General features: G+C 32.9%; 2 protein-coding genes across 3 annotated transcripts; one reads left to right on the forward strand and one right to left on the reverse strand.

The window, feature by feature from the left end:
• Nucleotides 1-1,208: 1,208 nt before the first annotated feature.
• LOC108457387 (uncharacterized) lies at nt 1,209-10,404 on the reverse strand. The gene is made up of 10 exons (XM_017756418.2): nt 9,954-10,404; nt 9,787-9,856; nt 9,496-9,620; nt 9,105-9,213; nt 8,959-9,022; nt 8,814-8,869; nt 8,272-8,379; nt 6,771-6,920; nt 1,904-2,074; nt 1,209-1,735 (listed from the first exon to the last, which is right to left on the reverse strand). The coding sequence occupies exons 1-10, from the start codon at nt 10,160-10,162 to the stop codon at nt 1,502-1,504; spliced, it is 1,296 nt and encodes a 431-aa protein (XP_017611907.1). The 5' UTR covers nt 10,163-10,404; the 3' UTR covers nt 1,209-1,501.
• A 677-nt stretch (nt 10,405-11,081) lies between these two features.
• Nucleotides 11,082-16,577, forward strand: LOC108457368 (sec1 family domain-containing protein MIP3). Of its 2 annotated transcripts, none has more exons than XM_017756388.2 (8): nt 11,082-11,252; nt 11,353-11,444; nt 11,885-12,028; nt 12,573-12,722; nt 12,942-13,448; nt 13,922-15,457; nt 15,557-15,625; nt 16,172-16,577. In XM_017756388.2, the coding sequence occupies exons 2-8, from the start codon at nt 11,397-11,399 to the stop codon at nt 16,298-16,300; spliced, it is 2,583 nt and encodes an 860-aa protein (XP_017611877.1). In that variant the 5' UTR covers nt 11,082-11,252; nt 11,353-11,396; the 3' UTR covers nt 16,301-16,577. The 2 variants fall into 2 exon arrangements, with proteins under 2 accessions (XP_017611877.1, XP_017611876.1); XM_017756387.2 differs by having other exon boundaries at nt 11,392-11,444.
• The last annotated feature ends 2,156 nt before the right edge of the window (nt 16,578-18,733 follow it).

Genomic DNA, 18,733 nt, shown 5'->3' on the forward strand with positions numbered 1-18,733 from the left:
TATTATTTTTACATATTACTCACTAAAATTTAGTTGATATATTAACAAGTATCAATTGCATCAAAATTGAAATTTTAAATTTTAAAAAGTATAGAGACTTAGAATAATTTAATTGGAGAATACAAATTAAATTTACAATTGTACATATAGACTAGTAATTAAATTTAAAAAAATTCTATTAGGAATAATAATTCAAAAATCATAAGGTATAAAAATAAAAATGATGAATTTAAAAAATACGTTAAATTTGATTAATTTAAAAGTATTAAATTCATAATTTTGAAGCATATAGGTAATTAATTATCATGTGCTTTCTGTTGGATTAATTCTACCCCACTATACACACAAAACAACAACAGTAAATTTGCACCTAACAACAATCATCTAATGAAGATATGTGTACTGTTGATTATTAATTTTCTTTACAAGTCTTATGAAAGAGAAAAGCAAAAAAGCATAAAAAGCCAACTAAAACAGGTCCAGTATTTATATAAATTAAAATAGAGTTTTCCTTTCCTTTTTTTTCTTTTTATAATTCTTTTCACACTATTTATTTAAATTAGGACAGGTCTAGTATTTTATTTATCTATAAGTACGAAATTTTGACCTTCGTAAATACTCTTTAAAATTTTAAAACTTAAATTAATTAATTTTAAAAATAGAGTTCAGATAATACTAATCTATTTAAAAATTAGGGTAAACTACCTAATTAGTCACTCAATTTTTAGTGCGTTTTTATTTTTATCACAAAAAATAATTGCAATTGTAATTGCCATTAAAAAACACTTTCATTTTAGTCACTCAAGCGTTAAACCTTAACAACAACTTATTGTACACACAAAATCATGTCCACATTATGTTTACATTTTCATTTTGGCTATCCAACTACTAAATCATTATAATTTTGATCACTAAAAAAATCTTTTTAAGTCTTGATCTATCTAATAAAAAAAACCTTTAATAATTAAAGTGAAAAAACGATAGAAACTAAAATAATGGATTAATAAATTTGTCAAATTATACTTATTTATCCCATTACTGAAAATCATGTCCACGTTATGTTTACAATTTCATTTTGATCATCTAATTACTAGATCGCTTTTATTTTGGTCACTCAAAAAAACCATGTCTAAGTTTTGATCTATGTAAAAAGAATTTTAAGAATTAAAGTTTAAAAGCAATAGAAACTAAAATAATGCATTAACAAATTTGTCAAATTGTACTTGTTTATTCCATCGTCGAAAATTCTATACACAGACTAACACTACACACCTGTATATTATATACACACAAGCATTGCTAATTACAAATTGGTGGAAGCTCATGGCTAATCATATGTGTGTGAAACTGGACATCCCTCCCTGCTATGATACATAAATGTCAAAGAGGGGAATGAATCTGAGGCAATATTCTTCTACTATTCTATATTACACTACAAATCTCACCAATGCAGTATGATCAAAATAAAATAGTTCCTTTGATGATTTTAGCCGGACGCGTATCAAGGCCTAAAAAGTTTTGTACCTGAATTTGAAGCCATCCAAGAAGTGATCACCTCCACAAGATTGTTCATGTCCTTTGAAATCTCTGCACGTATAATGCTCGACTCAACACCTAATGTATTACTGACCTCTTTGGCTACAGTCTCCCATGGTGTTCCTGCACTCAGATTCACCAAAAGCTCACCTCCACGATTTACTGCATCTGCCATTGCAGGTGGAACATCTGGAAGAGCCTGCAATATAAATAATATGTATAACTAAAACTGCTCGCCGTTTCCAGCAAGAAAAGCAATCCCAAGCGTAGGCCGAAGCACATTAGTCTTATAAAATTCATATACTGAAATGATCCGAAGTAATTTCCATTCATGCAAAGGCATTGTAAAGTAAATTACAAGCATTACTTGTTGTAGAGGAAGCCCGTGATCTCCTGGTAATGATCGAATTGACATGTCTAGCATTGAGCTGATGGCTGACTCTGAACTTAGCACCTTAGCCAATTTTGGAGTTTCATCAATCGAGTCATCCTTGAACTTTATTAAAAGATTTCTCGAAATGCCGTAGTATGACTTTATCTGAAAAAAATATGTGAAACTCAAAAAGCAGAAGTGTAACAGTTTAGCCTAAGGTTATATCCGAAGGACATTGCAGTTTGAAGTACTTCGCAATAAAATTAAGGTTAAAATATGTCATAAGTCCTTGTACTCTTAGTAAATTTGCAATTTAATTCTTATACTTTTATTTCTAGATTTTGAAATTCAAGTTCAACTGTTAACATTGTTAAAATTATTTTGTTAAATTCAGATTTATTACAATGTCATTTTTTAATTGCATTGTTGTAAAGTGAGTTTTTTTTATTTATTTCAAAATGTCATACCAATTAATTTAGCAGAAAAAATTAACAGTGTTAACAATTGGATCAGAATTTTGAAATCTAAAAAGTAAAAAGACTAAATTCCTTAAAATAAAAATATAGAGATTAAATTCCAAATATATGAAGAGTAAAGGGACCTATGACATATTTTAACCTAAATTTAATAACTAAACTATCTTCAGATTTAACATGCTTCTCATCAGTGTTCTAGAGTTGCATATACGTAAAAACCATTGCCTCTCTACAAAAGCATATGGCTGAAGTGCCAGAATTAGCAACCAATCAACTCTTTCCCTCGTTAATATACATTGCCCTTAACATTCAGAATGAAGTAGAGTAGCAAAAATGAGCAAGAAGCATTTTTTTTTTTCAAACAGGGATGGAGTTGTGGACGCCTATGTAGGTAAAGAGTATGTCTTTATTCAGTTTGATATGACTTTCCTTAATTATTGCAATACAAAATCTCTATTAAAAGAGATGATGAATAAACAAAGGTAAGCAGAATATTGTTAAACCCTATAAAGATCTGGGTCTCTTTCTAAATGATCCTAAGGTTTCATGCTTTTTTTATGAGCTTAAGTGAATCAATATAATAGGATGAACAAGAAACAAGGGAAAAGCTCTGCTATTAAACGCAGATTTTCCCTCCCATTGCCCCATAACTTGTGTCCGTGTTTACATTTTGTGTTTATGGTAGCTTTTAGCTTAAAATTGAGTAAAATTTGATGAAGTTGTGGTGCTGCGCCACCAGAAAAGGACTATTTCAGTTGATTCTGTTAATTTTCCATTTGCAAATTTTAGGGCCATTCTCATTTCATTTTATTAGAATTTTAGTTAATATCATAACTGTACATAAATAAGTTTCTAATCCAAGCTTTTGGTATAGGAAACATGGCCATGAAGTACGGTCAAATAGGGAGCAAACGCCACCTTACAGCCCAGTTGGGGTTGCGACATCGGGTTGTGGTGTTGCAATGCCATGCTGCCTTTGAGCAGGAAATCAGTGGTTTTGGAAGAATTAAGCAGAGGCATATCAGTCTTTTCGATCCTTCCATGCCTTGGAGCATAAAAACCATTATTCTGGATCAGATTAGATTTCTTAGGCTGATTAGTTGGTTAAAAGTAGTTTCTGAATTTTTTTTCTCTCAACTTCCACATTAGTTCTCTTTAGACTTTCATTAGAACTTTGTAATTTCGTAAAACTTTTGTAATTTTCAGTAGTTTTCTCTAGTTTTTGTGGATTGTAAGTTGAATTTGAGCCATTTGATGAAGGGAACCAATTGGACAAAGGATGATTTTCGAGTGTCAATCTAGAAGGGAGTTTCACTTCGGATTATGAGCATTCCTAAACACCTTTTCGTATTTGTAGCTTGAATAATTATTGTTAGTGAAGATATTTATGTTTGCTTCAATTGATTTTCAAAATTATGAGCTAAATTTCCTATTGGTTGATTAGGGTTGATGAGTAATTGAGTTGATTTGGTTGAGATACTTGTCGATAAGCATGATTAATGTGTTCAAATGATGGGGCTTAAAATTGATTTAAAGATTGACACCCATTAATTTATATGAACTAGGGAACAATCGAAAATTGACATTAGTTAACTAAATCAATTGAATATCTCCAACTTTAGTATTGAGAGAGCTAAAACTAACCAAAATGCACGAGAGAACTCGTCTTAAGGGAGAACTCAATGAGAATTTAGGTTTAATTATCCTAGAAGGATCAAATTAGAGAGTGAAGCTATTTGGTGTTTAGTTGGAAGCTTATGATAGCGAGAGTGTTATGATTATAAGGATTTGGCATGATTATAGGGATTATTGGCTGTAAATGGTAGAGATTATAAGCTCAATTTTAGGAATTATAAAGGCTTAACTTTAGGGATTATAGCTGCTGTAATTCCAATATTTCTTTTCATTTTTTGTGCATTTGCTATTGTATAGATATCCATCTAACTTGAGGGAATAATCAAGCAAAAAATTCAAACTTCACTCTTTTTTTTACTAATTTTATATAGTATCAGAGCCTAGTTGGTAAATCCAAGTGCCACTAGGTTTTTTTTCTTTTTCTCTACTCACAACACCCAACCTTTTCACACATGAGCCCACCTCTGGTCATTGTTTTTTGGACACGATTTTTCCAGACCTCTTACCCAACCCATCCAACTCCAGCGGTACCTCTATTTTTCATTTTGACTTTGTCCTTTTTTTTTTTTTTTGTTTCTTCGCTAAACATGTCTGAGGTTTTAGATTCTATCAAACCCATTTTCTCCTCCATATCTATTTCTCTTGCTATTACTTTTGCTAAACTACAAGGTACTGATAATTATGTTTTTGAGCTGCATTTGTTGAGTTATGGTTTATGGGACAAGGGTATAAAGATCATTTAGAGAATGATGCTAAAAGAATGATGAGAAAAATGCAGATGTGTGGATGAAAATCGATGCATAATTATGTAGTTTGTTGTGGCACTCTCTTAAGCCAAAATAACTTTATTTCACTCATGCAAAACTTGTTACAAAGTTCGAACCAAGGCTAATACACTATATTACCAACAATATTCAACCTATTTACAGAAGGCTGTCAAATCTTGTCCATTTAAAATAAAATCAACAGGATATGACTAGTTATTTGGGTTAAGTTGAACTCTAAAACATGAATTTAACTATCTTATGTCTCTTTCTGAAAATGTTAATGATCAAAAACAGCAAAGAGACAAATTCTTCATGGTATTAGCCCTGATAGGACTCGGCACATATTTGGCTACAGTTCAGGATCAAATTCTTGCTAGTCCAATCATTCCTACTTTTGAAGATGCGTTTGCTCGTCTACTTTGCATTTCCTCCAACAAGATTGAGATTGAATGCTTTGTGTTAGCAATACAGAAAATTAATCAGCAAGGGGATAATCAAAAGAGGAAGGGCAAAGGATTCAAATCCCGTTGCACTTATTGTGATAGGGAGTCACATGGATGACCTCCTTGCAATACTCATCATAACTGACCTCATTGCTCACATGACTCAGTCTCAAGGAGATAGACTTCTTCCACTACCAAATGCCCAAGCTCAAGGAACAAAATCAGTCACATTAACAGGGGCAGATTATGACGAATACTTGCAATATCAAGAATCGAAACAACATTCTCCTTCTTCAATGGTTTTGTTTCTCAACAGGGTAATTCCTTTGCTTGCCTAACATAGTTTTCCTTCAATGGCTCTTGGATACTTAACTCGGGTGCTTTTAATCACATTTCTGGTAATAGAGACCCTTTCTCTACTCTTGCTTCTCTTAACTCTTCTACAGTTACCTTAGCTAATGGATCTTAAACAGTCATCAAAGAGTAAGGAGAAATTCATTCTCTTCCTTCTATTATGTTATTGTCAGTTTTATATGCCCGAAAATGCCCATACAACTTGATTCCCATTAGTAAACTTTCCAAATAACTTAATTGTAGAGTAATATTTGATTCTTATTCTGTATATATGTAACAAGTTAGGAGTATATGATATATATGCTTCAGCTTGAGGGGAACTGTCATGATTATAGGGATTATAAGCTGTAAAATGTAGAAATTATATGTTGTAAATTATAGTGATTATAGGCTCAATTTTAGGGGTTCTACTGTAATTTCAGTATTTCTTTTCTTTTTTGTACATTTCCTATAGAATAAATATCCACCTAGCTTGAGGGAATAATCAAGCTGAAAATTCAAACTTCAATTTTTTAATTCTTCTTTTTCTTTTTCTAACTTTATAGAGTCCTAGGTACCTTACAACTCGATAGTCATTAATATGTGAATCGACAAGTATGGATACTGAATAAGTAAATTATGAATTGAATCTAAATCACCAATCAACCATACTTCCATCCAAGTTCAAGTTTTCAATCCATTATTAGTTTAACACTAGTTAAGTTTTAGATAATCAAAGAAAGTAGCTAAATTCATGTCTTTTCATATATTGTTGATTTTGTTACCAAGATAAGAATGAACTAACATTTGTAATTGAAGCTCTAATTAGTTTATTAGAGTTCCATTTTAGTAAGTAAGCTTAAATTGTAGTAATTCACAATTGTCCTATGGATTTGATCATTGCAATACTTCCATTTACACCAAAATTGTATTTCGCTATAATTATTACTTGACAATGACCCATACACTTGCAGGTAGTAGATGGTCTAGAATTAAGTTTTTAAATGAAAATATTTTAAAGGTTTTATAAGAACCTAAACCACGTGTCACAAGGTCTAGCTATGGCTCAAATCTATCTACCATGAGGTCAAAGCACGAAACAAGTAGACAATACACTTTGCCTAGGTTGAGAGATATGATAAACAAGAATAAACAATAATGTCAAATGCAACAACCTCGGAATAAAAGAGTTGGAGATTTTACATACAAGTCGTTGAGCTTCTTCAGGTTTTGGAGAAAAATCTTCTCTTCCCTTGGCTAAGTCCATGTACAAGGGAGGAAGTTGCTCAACAAGGGGGAGAACCTGCTTCATAATGGGAGGACTAAGGCTTTCGATTTGCTTTAGTGTCATCTCAGCCTGCAAGTAGTTGATGTAAAAAGGGTTTAGTCATCCATTCCAGAACCATATATAAAGAACATACTCAAGGTAGAAAAAACAAAATGAAGTGTCATAAATGGAAGATATATTTGAGGAAAATGAAAAAGATGCTTTAGACACAAATTTCACACAATAATATCATTCCTTTTAGGTCGGATAAGAAAAAAACAAAGGAAAAGCACTCCTCATATCAAACTTTCATGCTTCAAAATCGGACAGAAAATGGCAAGTAAAAAAAAAAGGTCACTTATAAATAGAGTTTAGTCAAATGGTAGCAACTTACTAAAATGATATTCAATGTGATATCCTAACCATCACTTTATTTTTCATAAGAACGTTGATAGTATCATGTGATGGCATGCAAATATATATTTCAGTATCTAATGGTAACAAAACCTAAAATTTCCACATTATCCAAAATGAAAATTTGTGGCAAAACAGTAACACATAGTTACGATGTCACATCATAATTGGTTATAATATTCCATAATTCTGCTTTTGTTCTCTGTTCTTCATCACTTTTTTCTTTATCTTTTTTTCATTCCTTTTAACTTCATCTTTCTCCAATTTCATTCATTCTCTCTCACAACGTCCATTCACTGTGGATTCCTAGTTTTTCCCTAGACACTTCCTTAAAGATCATCCTTGGTTTTTCTAAATCCCATGCTTATCTGTCCCACTCTTAGGCCCACTATAAAAAAGGATAAGATACGTTCTAAGCCAAATCCAAGGCTGACAAGCTCTCTAAAGGTGAAAAAAGACTTGTCATGGTCAAAGGACCAAATAAGGTTAAAAAGGTCATTGAGCCTCAAGAACTTCTAGAGTGGGATCCTCACTACCATCATCATTGGTGAAACCAATTCTCTTGGTTTTATCATTGGCTCTTCAGTGACACAAAGATCAAACTCTTGTCACCAAGTCAGATATGTAAAATCATGTTTGCAGTTCCAGATTTGATATTTTCATTCCTTGAGCACATTTTCAGATAGGTCAAGGCATAAGAAGTATTCAAGCATCAAAAATCGAAAAAAGAAGTCATAACAAAGAACAATGTTACAATGGTAACAAATTAAAGTATTCATTCTGGTAAATAAAAGAAAATAAAGCATTCAAAGGGAGGAACAGGCAATCTCAAAATGAAACAATGTTTATCTAAAGTAGCATGTGGTCAAGAAATCCATGATTTTAAAATCCTAAAAATCTCATAAACAAAAATATAACATTAATCAATAGATTAGAAGTTGTGGTTATTATTAAAAAAAGTAGGTGCAAGTCGAGTGCTTTAGAAAACATTATTTGCATCATTGCATGTAATGCAGGAAAAAAATACCCCCATGCGGATTGTGGGTGACGATGCAATCTGTGATAGAAATGGTCCAATGCTTTGGGCCATTGGAACAAGAACAGGTGAGAGCCATGAGAGAGCTAAGCTTGCTTCCTGCGAGGGTATAAAGTATATTTTCAATCCCATTTCAATTCATAAAAGGAGGTATATGGTAGCTACCTTAGGATGAATAAAAGATGACAAATGCAGACTAAAAAAAATATAAACATGAGATCAGCAGATTGCTTCTGCCTTAAAGGACACACGAAATAAGCAAAGTGAAGTTGATCTTATCCATCTCATTTATTTGCTTAAACTGAGATCAGAGTCACAAAAGAGAAGGAAAAAATGACCCTTTCACTAATATTTTGCAACGTTTAAATATTAAGTTTCCTGCAAATTTCCTTGACATGCAAATTGAAAGTTGAAATAATTCTGATGGACTAATTTGATTTAGGACTATGCAGACACTTCCATAATCACACATATGATGTAACTTGCCTCATTTTTCAGTAATTTTAGATGTGCACAATAAGATGGTGAACTACCTGGTTGTTGAATGCCATTAACACATTCCCACTCCTTGGGATGGCATATCTTGAACCTGTACAATGAATTCATTAATCAAAAAACCCACTGCAAACAAAACCAGCTACAAGCTTAGGATGAATATGATAGAAGATCTAGTAATACCAATCAAAAGGTGGATGACAGAACCCAAAGAATGGCCAATACCAAAAGTAGGAAGATCATGCCCCTGTGAAGCTTAAAGTCACATTTTCAGTTTCATTCATAAATGAATTTAGAAAAATGAAGGGGTGATTTTAGTAAAAACTCACTGTTTCTTGTAGAAATCGTAAACACCTGTCAAATTTGGACTGTACTTCATCGGCAATGAAGAAGTAATCAAACCCACTGGCATATGGTGTTGCAATCACCAAAACGCCCCTTCATTATAGGAAAAGGTTAAATGGTGAATTCCCTTATTTCCCAGTAGGACAACCTTGTTTAGTGTCCAGCTCTATTTAGATTAAATCGCAGTTTAGGTCAAGAGGCTGATCAAAGATAGTATTATCAACAATAAACTGGGTGCTAAGAAGAATGACTCCAAATGGTTTACAAATAAATTACAGGCAGTACAATTACTATCACACAATCAATGTCAATTTTCGAGGCCCTCAATCAATTTTTTTGAAAGCAAGCAACTGAGTAGCAATAGAAGAGACTTACTTCTCCGAAAGGCGCTCCAGAAACAAACGATAGGTAAGCTGAGGAGCAGCTCCAACAAATATACCACCAACAAAGTGAACAACTGACTTAGGTTTTAAGCCTTTGGGTTTGAGAACCCATGCTCCCTGTATGCATCAAAGTAATCTCATTAATAAGCTAGCAATTAGGTGAAATTTTGTTGAAGATGGAGTTAATAAAAAAAAAAAGCTGATTTCGCAAATTTAATAAAATCGTGAACAGTTTATGGGCTATAATGAATAAACATGATATTATACACTAATCGGATAAAACCTCGACTTGGCTCCAATCGCTTGAACCACCCCAAGCACTTTGCGATTGTCTTACGGTCTCGGTAAGTAATCTGAAAACATAAACACACCAGGAGAAGAGCCGATAGGTAAATTAAGAAGCCATAAAAGAAATCCAGGATTGGAAGAAGAGAAAGGACATAATTATACCTCTCAAAATCCCGATAGAGCTGAACTGAATTTGAAGAGGGCTGTGTCTGGTTGTTACGATTGGAACCATCGTAATTACAAAAGATTCTTCGAGTCAAACGGGGACGAAAAACAGGCGGTGAAGGAAACTTGAGAAGAGATTCAGAGAAGGATCTAATGTGAGTATGAAGTTGAAATGGAGATGGAGAAGTGAAGACGCAATTAGCCATATCGTTCAGGGTTTACCTGTTAAGACTGGTCTCTAGTTTTATGTATCTCTTGGAAATTGCTTTGCTTGTTTCAACACGTTTGTCCTTGTCCCATATGCCATAGCATGCGGCAATGCTATAGGCTCCTCCTATGGTTTTTGATTTTTTTGATGCAAAGTCTGACGACCAACGACCGTGCTCCACCAAACAAACATGCATGTCGCTTTCAGTTTCACTACAAGTACGCTTTGGTCACGTAGGCTTGGGGTGAACAAATTGAATTCTTTATAATAAAAATATGGTAAAATGTTATAAAATAATAATAATCCAAAAATAATAATAATAAGAATAATAGACTAGAATAAACTATGAACAAATTAAATTATTTATTAATATAAGTTATTTTCCTGATTTATGAAATAACTTAATATTAGTTAAATCCGAGTTAATTAAGGAGTTCCTATTTTCTTACTATAGATATAATGACCTAACTGCATTTTAGAGGGTATCATAGTTATATGGGCACTTCATGCTGTATTTGGAGAATAGGTTGGATAACTTTCAATGCATTACATGGAGAGTTTGATGGACATTCTATATTTAATGAATAAAGCGAAGAAAAAGAAAGAAAAATATTTAAAAAAAAAAAAAAGAGAGAGGAAAGAATAAAGTGAAAAAAGGAGAAAAAGAAAAATTTAAAATTTAAAAGGCATGACAATATATTAAAATTTAACAATTTAAGTATTTTAAATAATTTTTAATATTTTTAAATTTTATAATAAATATAAATAAATCTGAATTTATATATATTGAATTTCATGGAAATTATTTCTAATTTTTAGAAAATTATTAAAATTAAAATTAAATTAACAGAACATATAAATATTAAAATTAAATTTATTAAAATTTTAAAAATTAAGTAAAAAAATTATATGACGAAATTAATAGACAAAATTGAGGATTGATTTGAAAGAACAGAAAAATAGGTAGCAAAAGGCAGAGGCAGAGGCAGAGGCTCAGAGCTTGGAGAAGAGTCTGTAGGAGCTCAGACCTCTTATATCATTATCATATGCTTTCCAACACCCAACCTTTATACAACGTTTCATTCCAGGTAAAGTTCAAAACTGACCCCTTAATTTCAATCAAATTCATCGGTTGGATTTCAACAATGTTTGTCGCTGTTGTAAACAATGATTTTATCTGGATTTCAGCTTCTTTTTTATCTGACGGATTTTCTCTCTTGGTTTAAGATCTGATGGCTTTGATTGATGTCACCAAATCTTGCCTTGATTCGATTCGCCAAGTAAGTTCTTAATTTAATCTATTTTTGAATTAAGCATCTCCGTTTTGTATCAAATTGTGTATTGAAAGAAATTCTATTTTCATTATGATTATCAACTACGTGAAGCTTGGTTGAAATCGAAACATGTCTTACAATGGGTATTACTTTCAGTAAACAACGTTAGAAATTTCTGTTGCTGCTTGATTTTTGTTGGCATTTTCTCTATCTTATCTATAAATTACATCTGAATTATTTGCCATGCCAATATTTGGTGCCTAATACGGCGAATGATCAGGTAATGAATCTTCCTTCTTGCTTTTCTTTTTTGTTCATATGGTGTTAATAAGAAAACCTTCTTTAAGTGTAACATTAAATATGCATAGATCTGGTTTAAATTCGAAAAAGGATTGTACTGTTGTGTCAGGATTAAGTATGTTATGGTCTTTCTGTTGTCATTTTAGATATCAGAACACATCGAAGGGGCAATTGTATACCTAGATGCTGGATGCACGGAAAGTTTCCAGCTTATGGGAGCATTTCCTCTTTTCCTGGACCTTGGAGCGCGTGCAGTTTGCAGCTCGGAAAACATGTGTGCTCTTGATGCGGTAAGCTAGTTGTGGCACTTCCAGCCTTAAACTCTTTTGAATGCTTATTGTCTTCTGTCCACTTGAAAATAAATAGACTGGTTTCCCTCCTCCATTTTATTAACAAGTAAAGAATGCTGTAAGTCTAAATCTGTCAAATATGAGAAAAGAAAGGATGTTGTGAATAGTTATGTATTTCAGGATGTTAAAATGTAGACAAGGACTGGCATGCCATGTCAAACACCTCAAAACATAATTGTACCAATCATTATCTTTAAATTGATTAGCAATTTTTTTTTCCCTACATAATTTTTCTTGCCATTAATTAATACTTTTTGTGGATATAATTTGTGCACCAGATCCATTGTTTGTGCTGCACCATCCTGTTTTAAACCTAGACTACGGATATATAAAGGTGGAAGAACATAATGATGTACAGCAGCTAGAACCCATTTGTTATCTAGCAAATTATTAACTCCTGTTTGTTTTACTAGGAAATGTTTATAAGATTTTCCTTGATCATATTCATTTCAATTCTCATTTGCTACTTGCCTTTCTCCTCTAGGTAGCTGACTGGAATGGAAGTTTTGAATCAGCAAGGAAAATTGTAATTATGACTTCTCGTTTACTAAGTGATGCACACCGTTTTATACTACGTTGCCTGAGCATGCATAAAGGAGGTCATTGTTGTACGATATTTACATCTATCTCAGAGGTAGTTCCTTGTTTTGGGACATTTTCAACTACTAGGTGGTTACTAAATTGAAGTTTGCAGTCTCTTCTATTTTCATCTTCTCCAAAGATGATTGATGGAATCTTGTGTCATGCTTTTTATATGTTTCAGATTCTTCTTTTTGCGTTTACTTAATACACTATTATCTCTTTATCTCTTGGGTTCATTGTGGTTGATGTTTTTTGAATGTCGCTAATGTAGGTAGCTCATTCAGCATATCCTGATTCACCTCTTGGACCTGATGCATTCCATGAGTATCAATCCTTTCTTCTCCAAGATTATGAGGAGCTTATTGAAAATTCTGATTTAAAGTCTGGTCAGTTGGTTGATAGTAATACAAAAGGAAATTTGACACTTGAAGATGAAGGATGGTCCAGGTTCACCTCCAATGAAGATGTTCCTTCCCTTGAGGCTAGTTCTGCTGGAAAAAATCTATATGGGGATAGTCCAAGACGGGGAATGGTAGATTTGGGACAAAAACCCATTGTTTCTGTCCATCACTTCCCCATGATTTTATCCCCCATTTCACCTAGAGTGTTTGTCTTACCTTCTGAGGGATCAATAGCTGAAGCATGCTTATCATCTGAACACGAGGATTCTATTAGTGCTGGGTTGCCTTCCTTGAGTACCGGATTGCCATCTGATGTTGATGAGGTTCCTCCTGCTGCAACCCTTACTGCTCATTTTCTGTATCATTTGGCTGCCAAGGTAAGAAGCTCTTTGCGGCCTTAAACCCAAAATTTACTTTTGTGTAACATTATGTATATATATATTTTTCAAGTCCCATTGATCTGCATATGTTTATCTTCAGATACTTTCATATCTTCTAAATGTTAGCTTAGTGTAGAAACCACTCAAAGTGCAGATATTTGTGAAAGCTGTATAATGAAGCCTGTGGAATTACTTTTGTTTCCTGTGGCAAACTCATAATCATTTGGTTTGAAATGGATGGAACTTTTAAGAACAAGAAAGATCATATAAATTCTTTCATAGCATACATGCAGCTTGTTCTTCTACTATGTCCTGCAATTTGTTGTATTGCACTATCGTTTAATATATAAAATCCTTTTCACCATACATTTACTTTGTTCTTCTATCTCCTGCAATTGTTACATTGCACTATTGCTTGCCTTGCTGTTTTTCAGAATCATGACCATTGTGTCTTCTTTTAAAACATGTAGATGGACTTGAAAATGGAAATTTTTTCCCTTGGTGATCTGTCAAAAACAATTGGGAAGATTTTGACAGACATGTCAAGTCTCTATGATGTAGGGCGTCGAAAACGGACGGTGGGGTTATTACTTGTTGACCGTACCCTTGACCTTCTTACTCCATGCTGTCATGGTGATTCACTTGTAGATCGTATCTTTTCAGCTCTGCCTCGTAAGGAAAGAACATCATCCTCTGCAAGTATCAAATGCTCACAGGCCCAACTTCAACCTGGTCCTTCTAGCCTAGCACGTGCTTCCCTTGAGGTTCAGATACCAATTGGAGAATTTTTAACCAAAGAAGATTTTGAAATAGATGATTCTGGTCTTTCAAATAGCATTGAAGCTTTTCGCTGTGGGTGGGATTCCTATAACACTGCTTCAGAAATGGTAGATTTGATTAGTCTCAGCAAGAAAGCTAGTGATGAGAAGTTTTTTCCTGCTGAGCTATTACGGGGGTCCTTAGTCTCTACCGAAACATTCAAAGGAACACCATATTTGGAAGCAATACTAGATAGGAAGACGAAAGATGGGGCTATTCTGGTGAAGAAGTGGCTTCAGGAAACTCTATGTCGAGAGAATATGACTATTGATGTGAAAACTCGCCCTGGTTTTGCTTCAAAATTAGAATTAAAAACCATGATTAAAGCATTAACCAAAAGCCAATCATCCTTAATAAGAAACAGAGGAATTATCCAGTTGGCATCAGCTACTTTATTTGCCCTTGATGAATCATGTAGTGCCAGATGGGATGCATTTATCAGTGCAGAGAAAATATTGAGTGTTAATGCTGGGGATACGAGCCAAAGTCTTGCTGCCCAAATAAGTGACCTGATCAATAAGAGTGCTTTTGCAGGATCAGATGGCAAAAAGAGTGGGAAAAAGGAACTCTCACAAGGGCTACTTTCTTTTCAAGATGCTTTGCTCCTCACAATTTCTGGTTATATATTGGCTGGCGAAAACTTCCCAACTTCTGGATCCGGTGGCCCTTTTTCATGGCAAGAGGAGCACTTTCTTAAAGAAGCTATTTTGGATGCTATACTCGAAAACCCATCGGTGGCTAGGTTGAAGTTTCTTCATGGTCTAACGCAAGAACTTGAGGCCAATTTAAACAAAACTAAATCAGATGTAACCAAAGAAACATCAACAGATGAATTGAACATTGATGATTTTGATGATGATCAGTGGGGTAAATGGGGAGATGAAGATGAAGATGAAGAGAATGATAATAAAGAGCAAGAATATGATGACATGCAGCTTAAGCTGGAGTTGCGCGATAGAGTGGACAACCTTTTCAAATATCTTCATAAGTTATCTAGTTTAAAGAGCAAGAAAGGGCCATTGGGTTTGGAAAGCAATTTGAGTAGCGATCCTTACACAAATAAAGGATTACTTTATAAGCTTCTAACAAAGATTTTGGGCAAGTTTGATGTACCAGGATTAGAGTACCATTCATCTACAGTAGGTCGACTGTTTAAAAGTGGGTTTGGAAGATTTGGTCTTGGACAGGTAACTTTAATTAGTTTCCACAGATTTTTCTTTAACTTGCCTGCTGTATATATGCTAATAGTTTTAACGTGATCAACTTTGTTTTCAAAAATACTACAGGCTAAACCAAGTCTAGCAGACCAAAATCTCATTCTGGTTTTTGTTGTCGGAGGCATTAACGGTGTTGAGGTCTGAATTTCTTTCATCTTCTACAGCGTTTCCTTCTCTTTTGCCTTTTTCTTCCTTTGGAAATCTCTGTTGCTTAAACTGTGTTTATTTTGCGTGGCATCTGTCTAAAGATCCCATTACAGTGGGATCCTTTTAAATCAACACTTGAAATAAATAGGAAAAGAAAATCAATCCACCGTTGAACATGCCATGTAGGATTTGCATTGAGAAACATCTAAAGAAGGAAAGAAATTGATTTTTAGAGAAAAGCAACACATTCAATAACCGATTTAATAGGTTTCAGGACACCAACACAATTTCCTAGTTTCTGACATGGCTTGATCAAATGGCTATAGTTTCCTCATTTCTATCTTTTAGTAGTTGATTTAAAAAGGATCTCACAAGATCCCATTATGATAAGATCTCACCTTAAAGTGTTACCTTTTTTGGTACAAATAAGTATTCCCATGTTTATACGGCTTGACTAGCAAGATGACTCTAAATCTTCAGTTTCTTTTTTCAACCCAAATAACTATGAAACATTCTTTTGTTGTTCATTGTGGCAAGGTACAAGAAGCACAAGAGGCATTATCAGAAAGTGGAAGACCTGATATCGAATTAGTTCTTGGTGGAACCACTTTTCTAACTCCTGATGACATGCTTGATTTGCTATTGGGAGAATCTAGTTACATTTGACTTCTCTCTCCCTAACATACACTAATGTTACCGCAAAGAAAGAATACATGGTTAAAGCATTAAGTTAGAACTTGATGTTTGTTTGATACATGTGTCATAATGTATTGGTTCAGGTGTTTATAGTTTTTGATATGTTTATCATACTCAATAGTTACCGTTGACGAAAGGGAAATTGGCACTCAACCAACATGGTAAGTTGTCTTCTGCCTTTTGATAAAAGCGTGTAAATGCATTTGCTGACCGTAGATCATTGAACAAAGTTTTGTTTATCCACAAAGTTCATATGATGGCTGGAAGTAGACTTGATTATGGGCCGGGTTGGGTTGATTTCAAATATTAGGTCTTTTTCTTAAGTTCGAGCTTGGCCTGAAAAATGAGCTTAAAATTTTGTCCAAGCCTGGCCCAGGTAAAAAAGGTAAACTCGAGCTGGACTCGGCCCATCTGTGTTAATTTTTATATTATTTTTATATAAAATTAAAATTTTAAAATATAATACATCAAATTCATTAAAAACATTAAAACAAATGTTTCCCAATAAATTGAAAATACACTAAAAAATCTCTATACTTAATAACACTAATATGGTTATAACTTATCAAGTAGATGCCTTCAAAGTAGAAGCAAAATTAATAATAAAGTAAAAGTTATACAATATCCAAACAATAACAATGAAATAGTAGCAATATAATAGCAAAATAGTAACAAAACAACAACAAAATGACAGTAGAGAAAAAAATATTATTGGGTTAGATAAATTATAAGTGTTTAGAAAATGGGTTTTATTTTTTGTCTAAGCTCATTTTTTGGGTTAATATTTTTACTCAAACTTTCTTACTTTTCGGGCAGGCTTTCGGATCTGGTCAATGGCCCGGCTCATGATCAAGTTTAGCTAAAAGTGTTTGAAGTTAGAATTGTTAGAATTTGGTAAGGGTTTAAGGTTCATTTGGTTAATAAGTAGATATGTTCATGAACATGGCTAGACTAGGTTATAACTTGGTTTCAAAAAAATTTTGAGCCCGACCCATCCAAGCTCTCTTAAATGTCCATTTTACTGTTTAAAAATAATAAAAAGTATTTTTATTTAAATTTAATTATATAAATATTGATATAACCATTTTTTATATTTTATTATTTATAAATAGTAAATGGATTGGATCAAGTAGGCTCAAAATTGAAAAATATGAACTCAAATCTTAACTAAAGTGGGTTGGACCGATTGGATCAAGTAGGTCATTTGGCTCATGAACACCTTTAATAGAAAGTGATAAAATAAAAGACAGCAAAAATGCATAAGCTCGATAAAAGTATAATGGAGACCTTTGAAGTAAGATTTGTAAAATGAATTATTTTATGAACTTCGGTTTACATTTTTGTATGAGTATCTTAGATAATAATAATTCATTCCAATTATTTTATTTATCTAGTTGTTTATTTTCTCTCCCTAATGTTGTGAAAACTATCTCATAATAATCGACAACCCATGTCTTAACTAAATATCAATTAATAGCTAAAAAAAATTTAATAATATGAGGAGACTTATATCAATATATATTCCCAATCTCTTATGAGAATTATGTTAGAAAAATTGGTTTAGAAAATAGTATTTTTAAGCAGAGTAAAAGTTTAAAATTTTCTTAAAACTGAGTCTTATGATATTTATAATAATAAACTCTTAGCCAAAATTATATCTATGTGTTGTACGAACCAGTCTAAGTCAATCTTGGCTTTCTATCGAACGATTTTAGCCACTATCCTGGTCCTGGAACCCCAAATTCCTTTGAGTGTGGGCTCAAACAAAATAAACCAAGTGCACAGAATGAAAACTTTTCTTAACTTTCAACAGGAAAGTTAATTCTCTCTATAACTAGAAACTACGAGTTTTTCCTAGAAAATATAATTTATTCTAAAAATAAATGTTCACTATTTTTCGACAAAATAACAATGCTCAATAAGTTGTGTGTTAGTAGTTTATCTCATATTTCCTATTTATAGGAAATGATACAAGAATTATGTTCAAAAAAGGTCCAACTAGATAATAACATTTTAATAGAAAATACAAATTCTACTCTAGGTAGAATACATGGGGTGGCAACATGCCCTAGAAAATACTAGGGTTTGTCACTTCTCTCTTTAACTGGGCAGAATTTGGGTCTTTTATGTATTGGATATAATTATGTGTTATTTGATATTTTATCCAACACTTACAATTTATCTAACCCAATAACTATTTTCTATTTCCCAAAATATTAATTTAGTTAATTGGTTTAACTAAATTAATTTTCTAGTTAAATTAATTTTTCAATTCAATTCTAATTCTGTTAAAGTTATGACAAATTTACCATATTAGAATTTATGAGAAAATAATTTAATTGCCTAAGTCCAAAAATCCATGTGGATAGTGATGCATACGGTGTGCTTCTCTTCCTTCATCAT

Source organism: Gossypium arboreum, chromosome 9, assembly GCF_025698485.1.
Source record: "Gossypium arboreum isolate Shixiya-1 chromosome 9, ASM2569848v2, whole genome shotgun sequence".
In the NCBI taxonomy this organism is placed as follows: Eukaryota; Viridiplantae; Streptophyta; class Magnoliopsida; order Malvales; family Malvaceae; genus Gossypium; species Gossypium arboreum.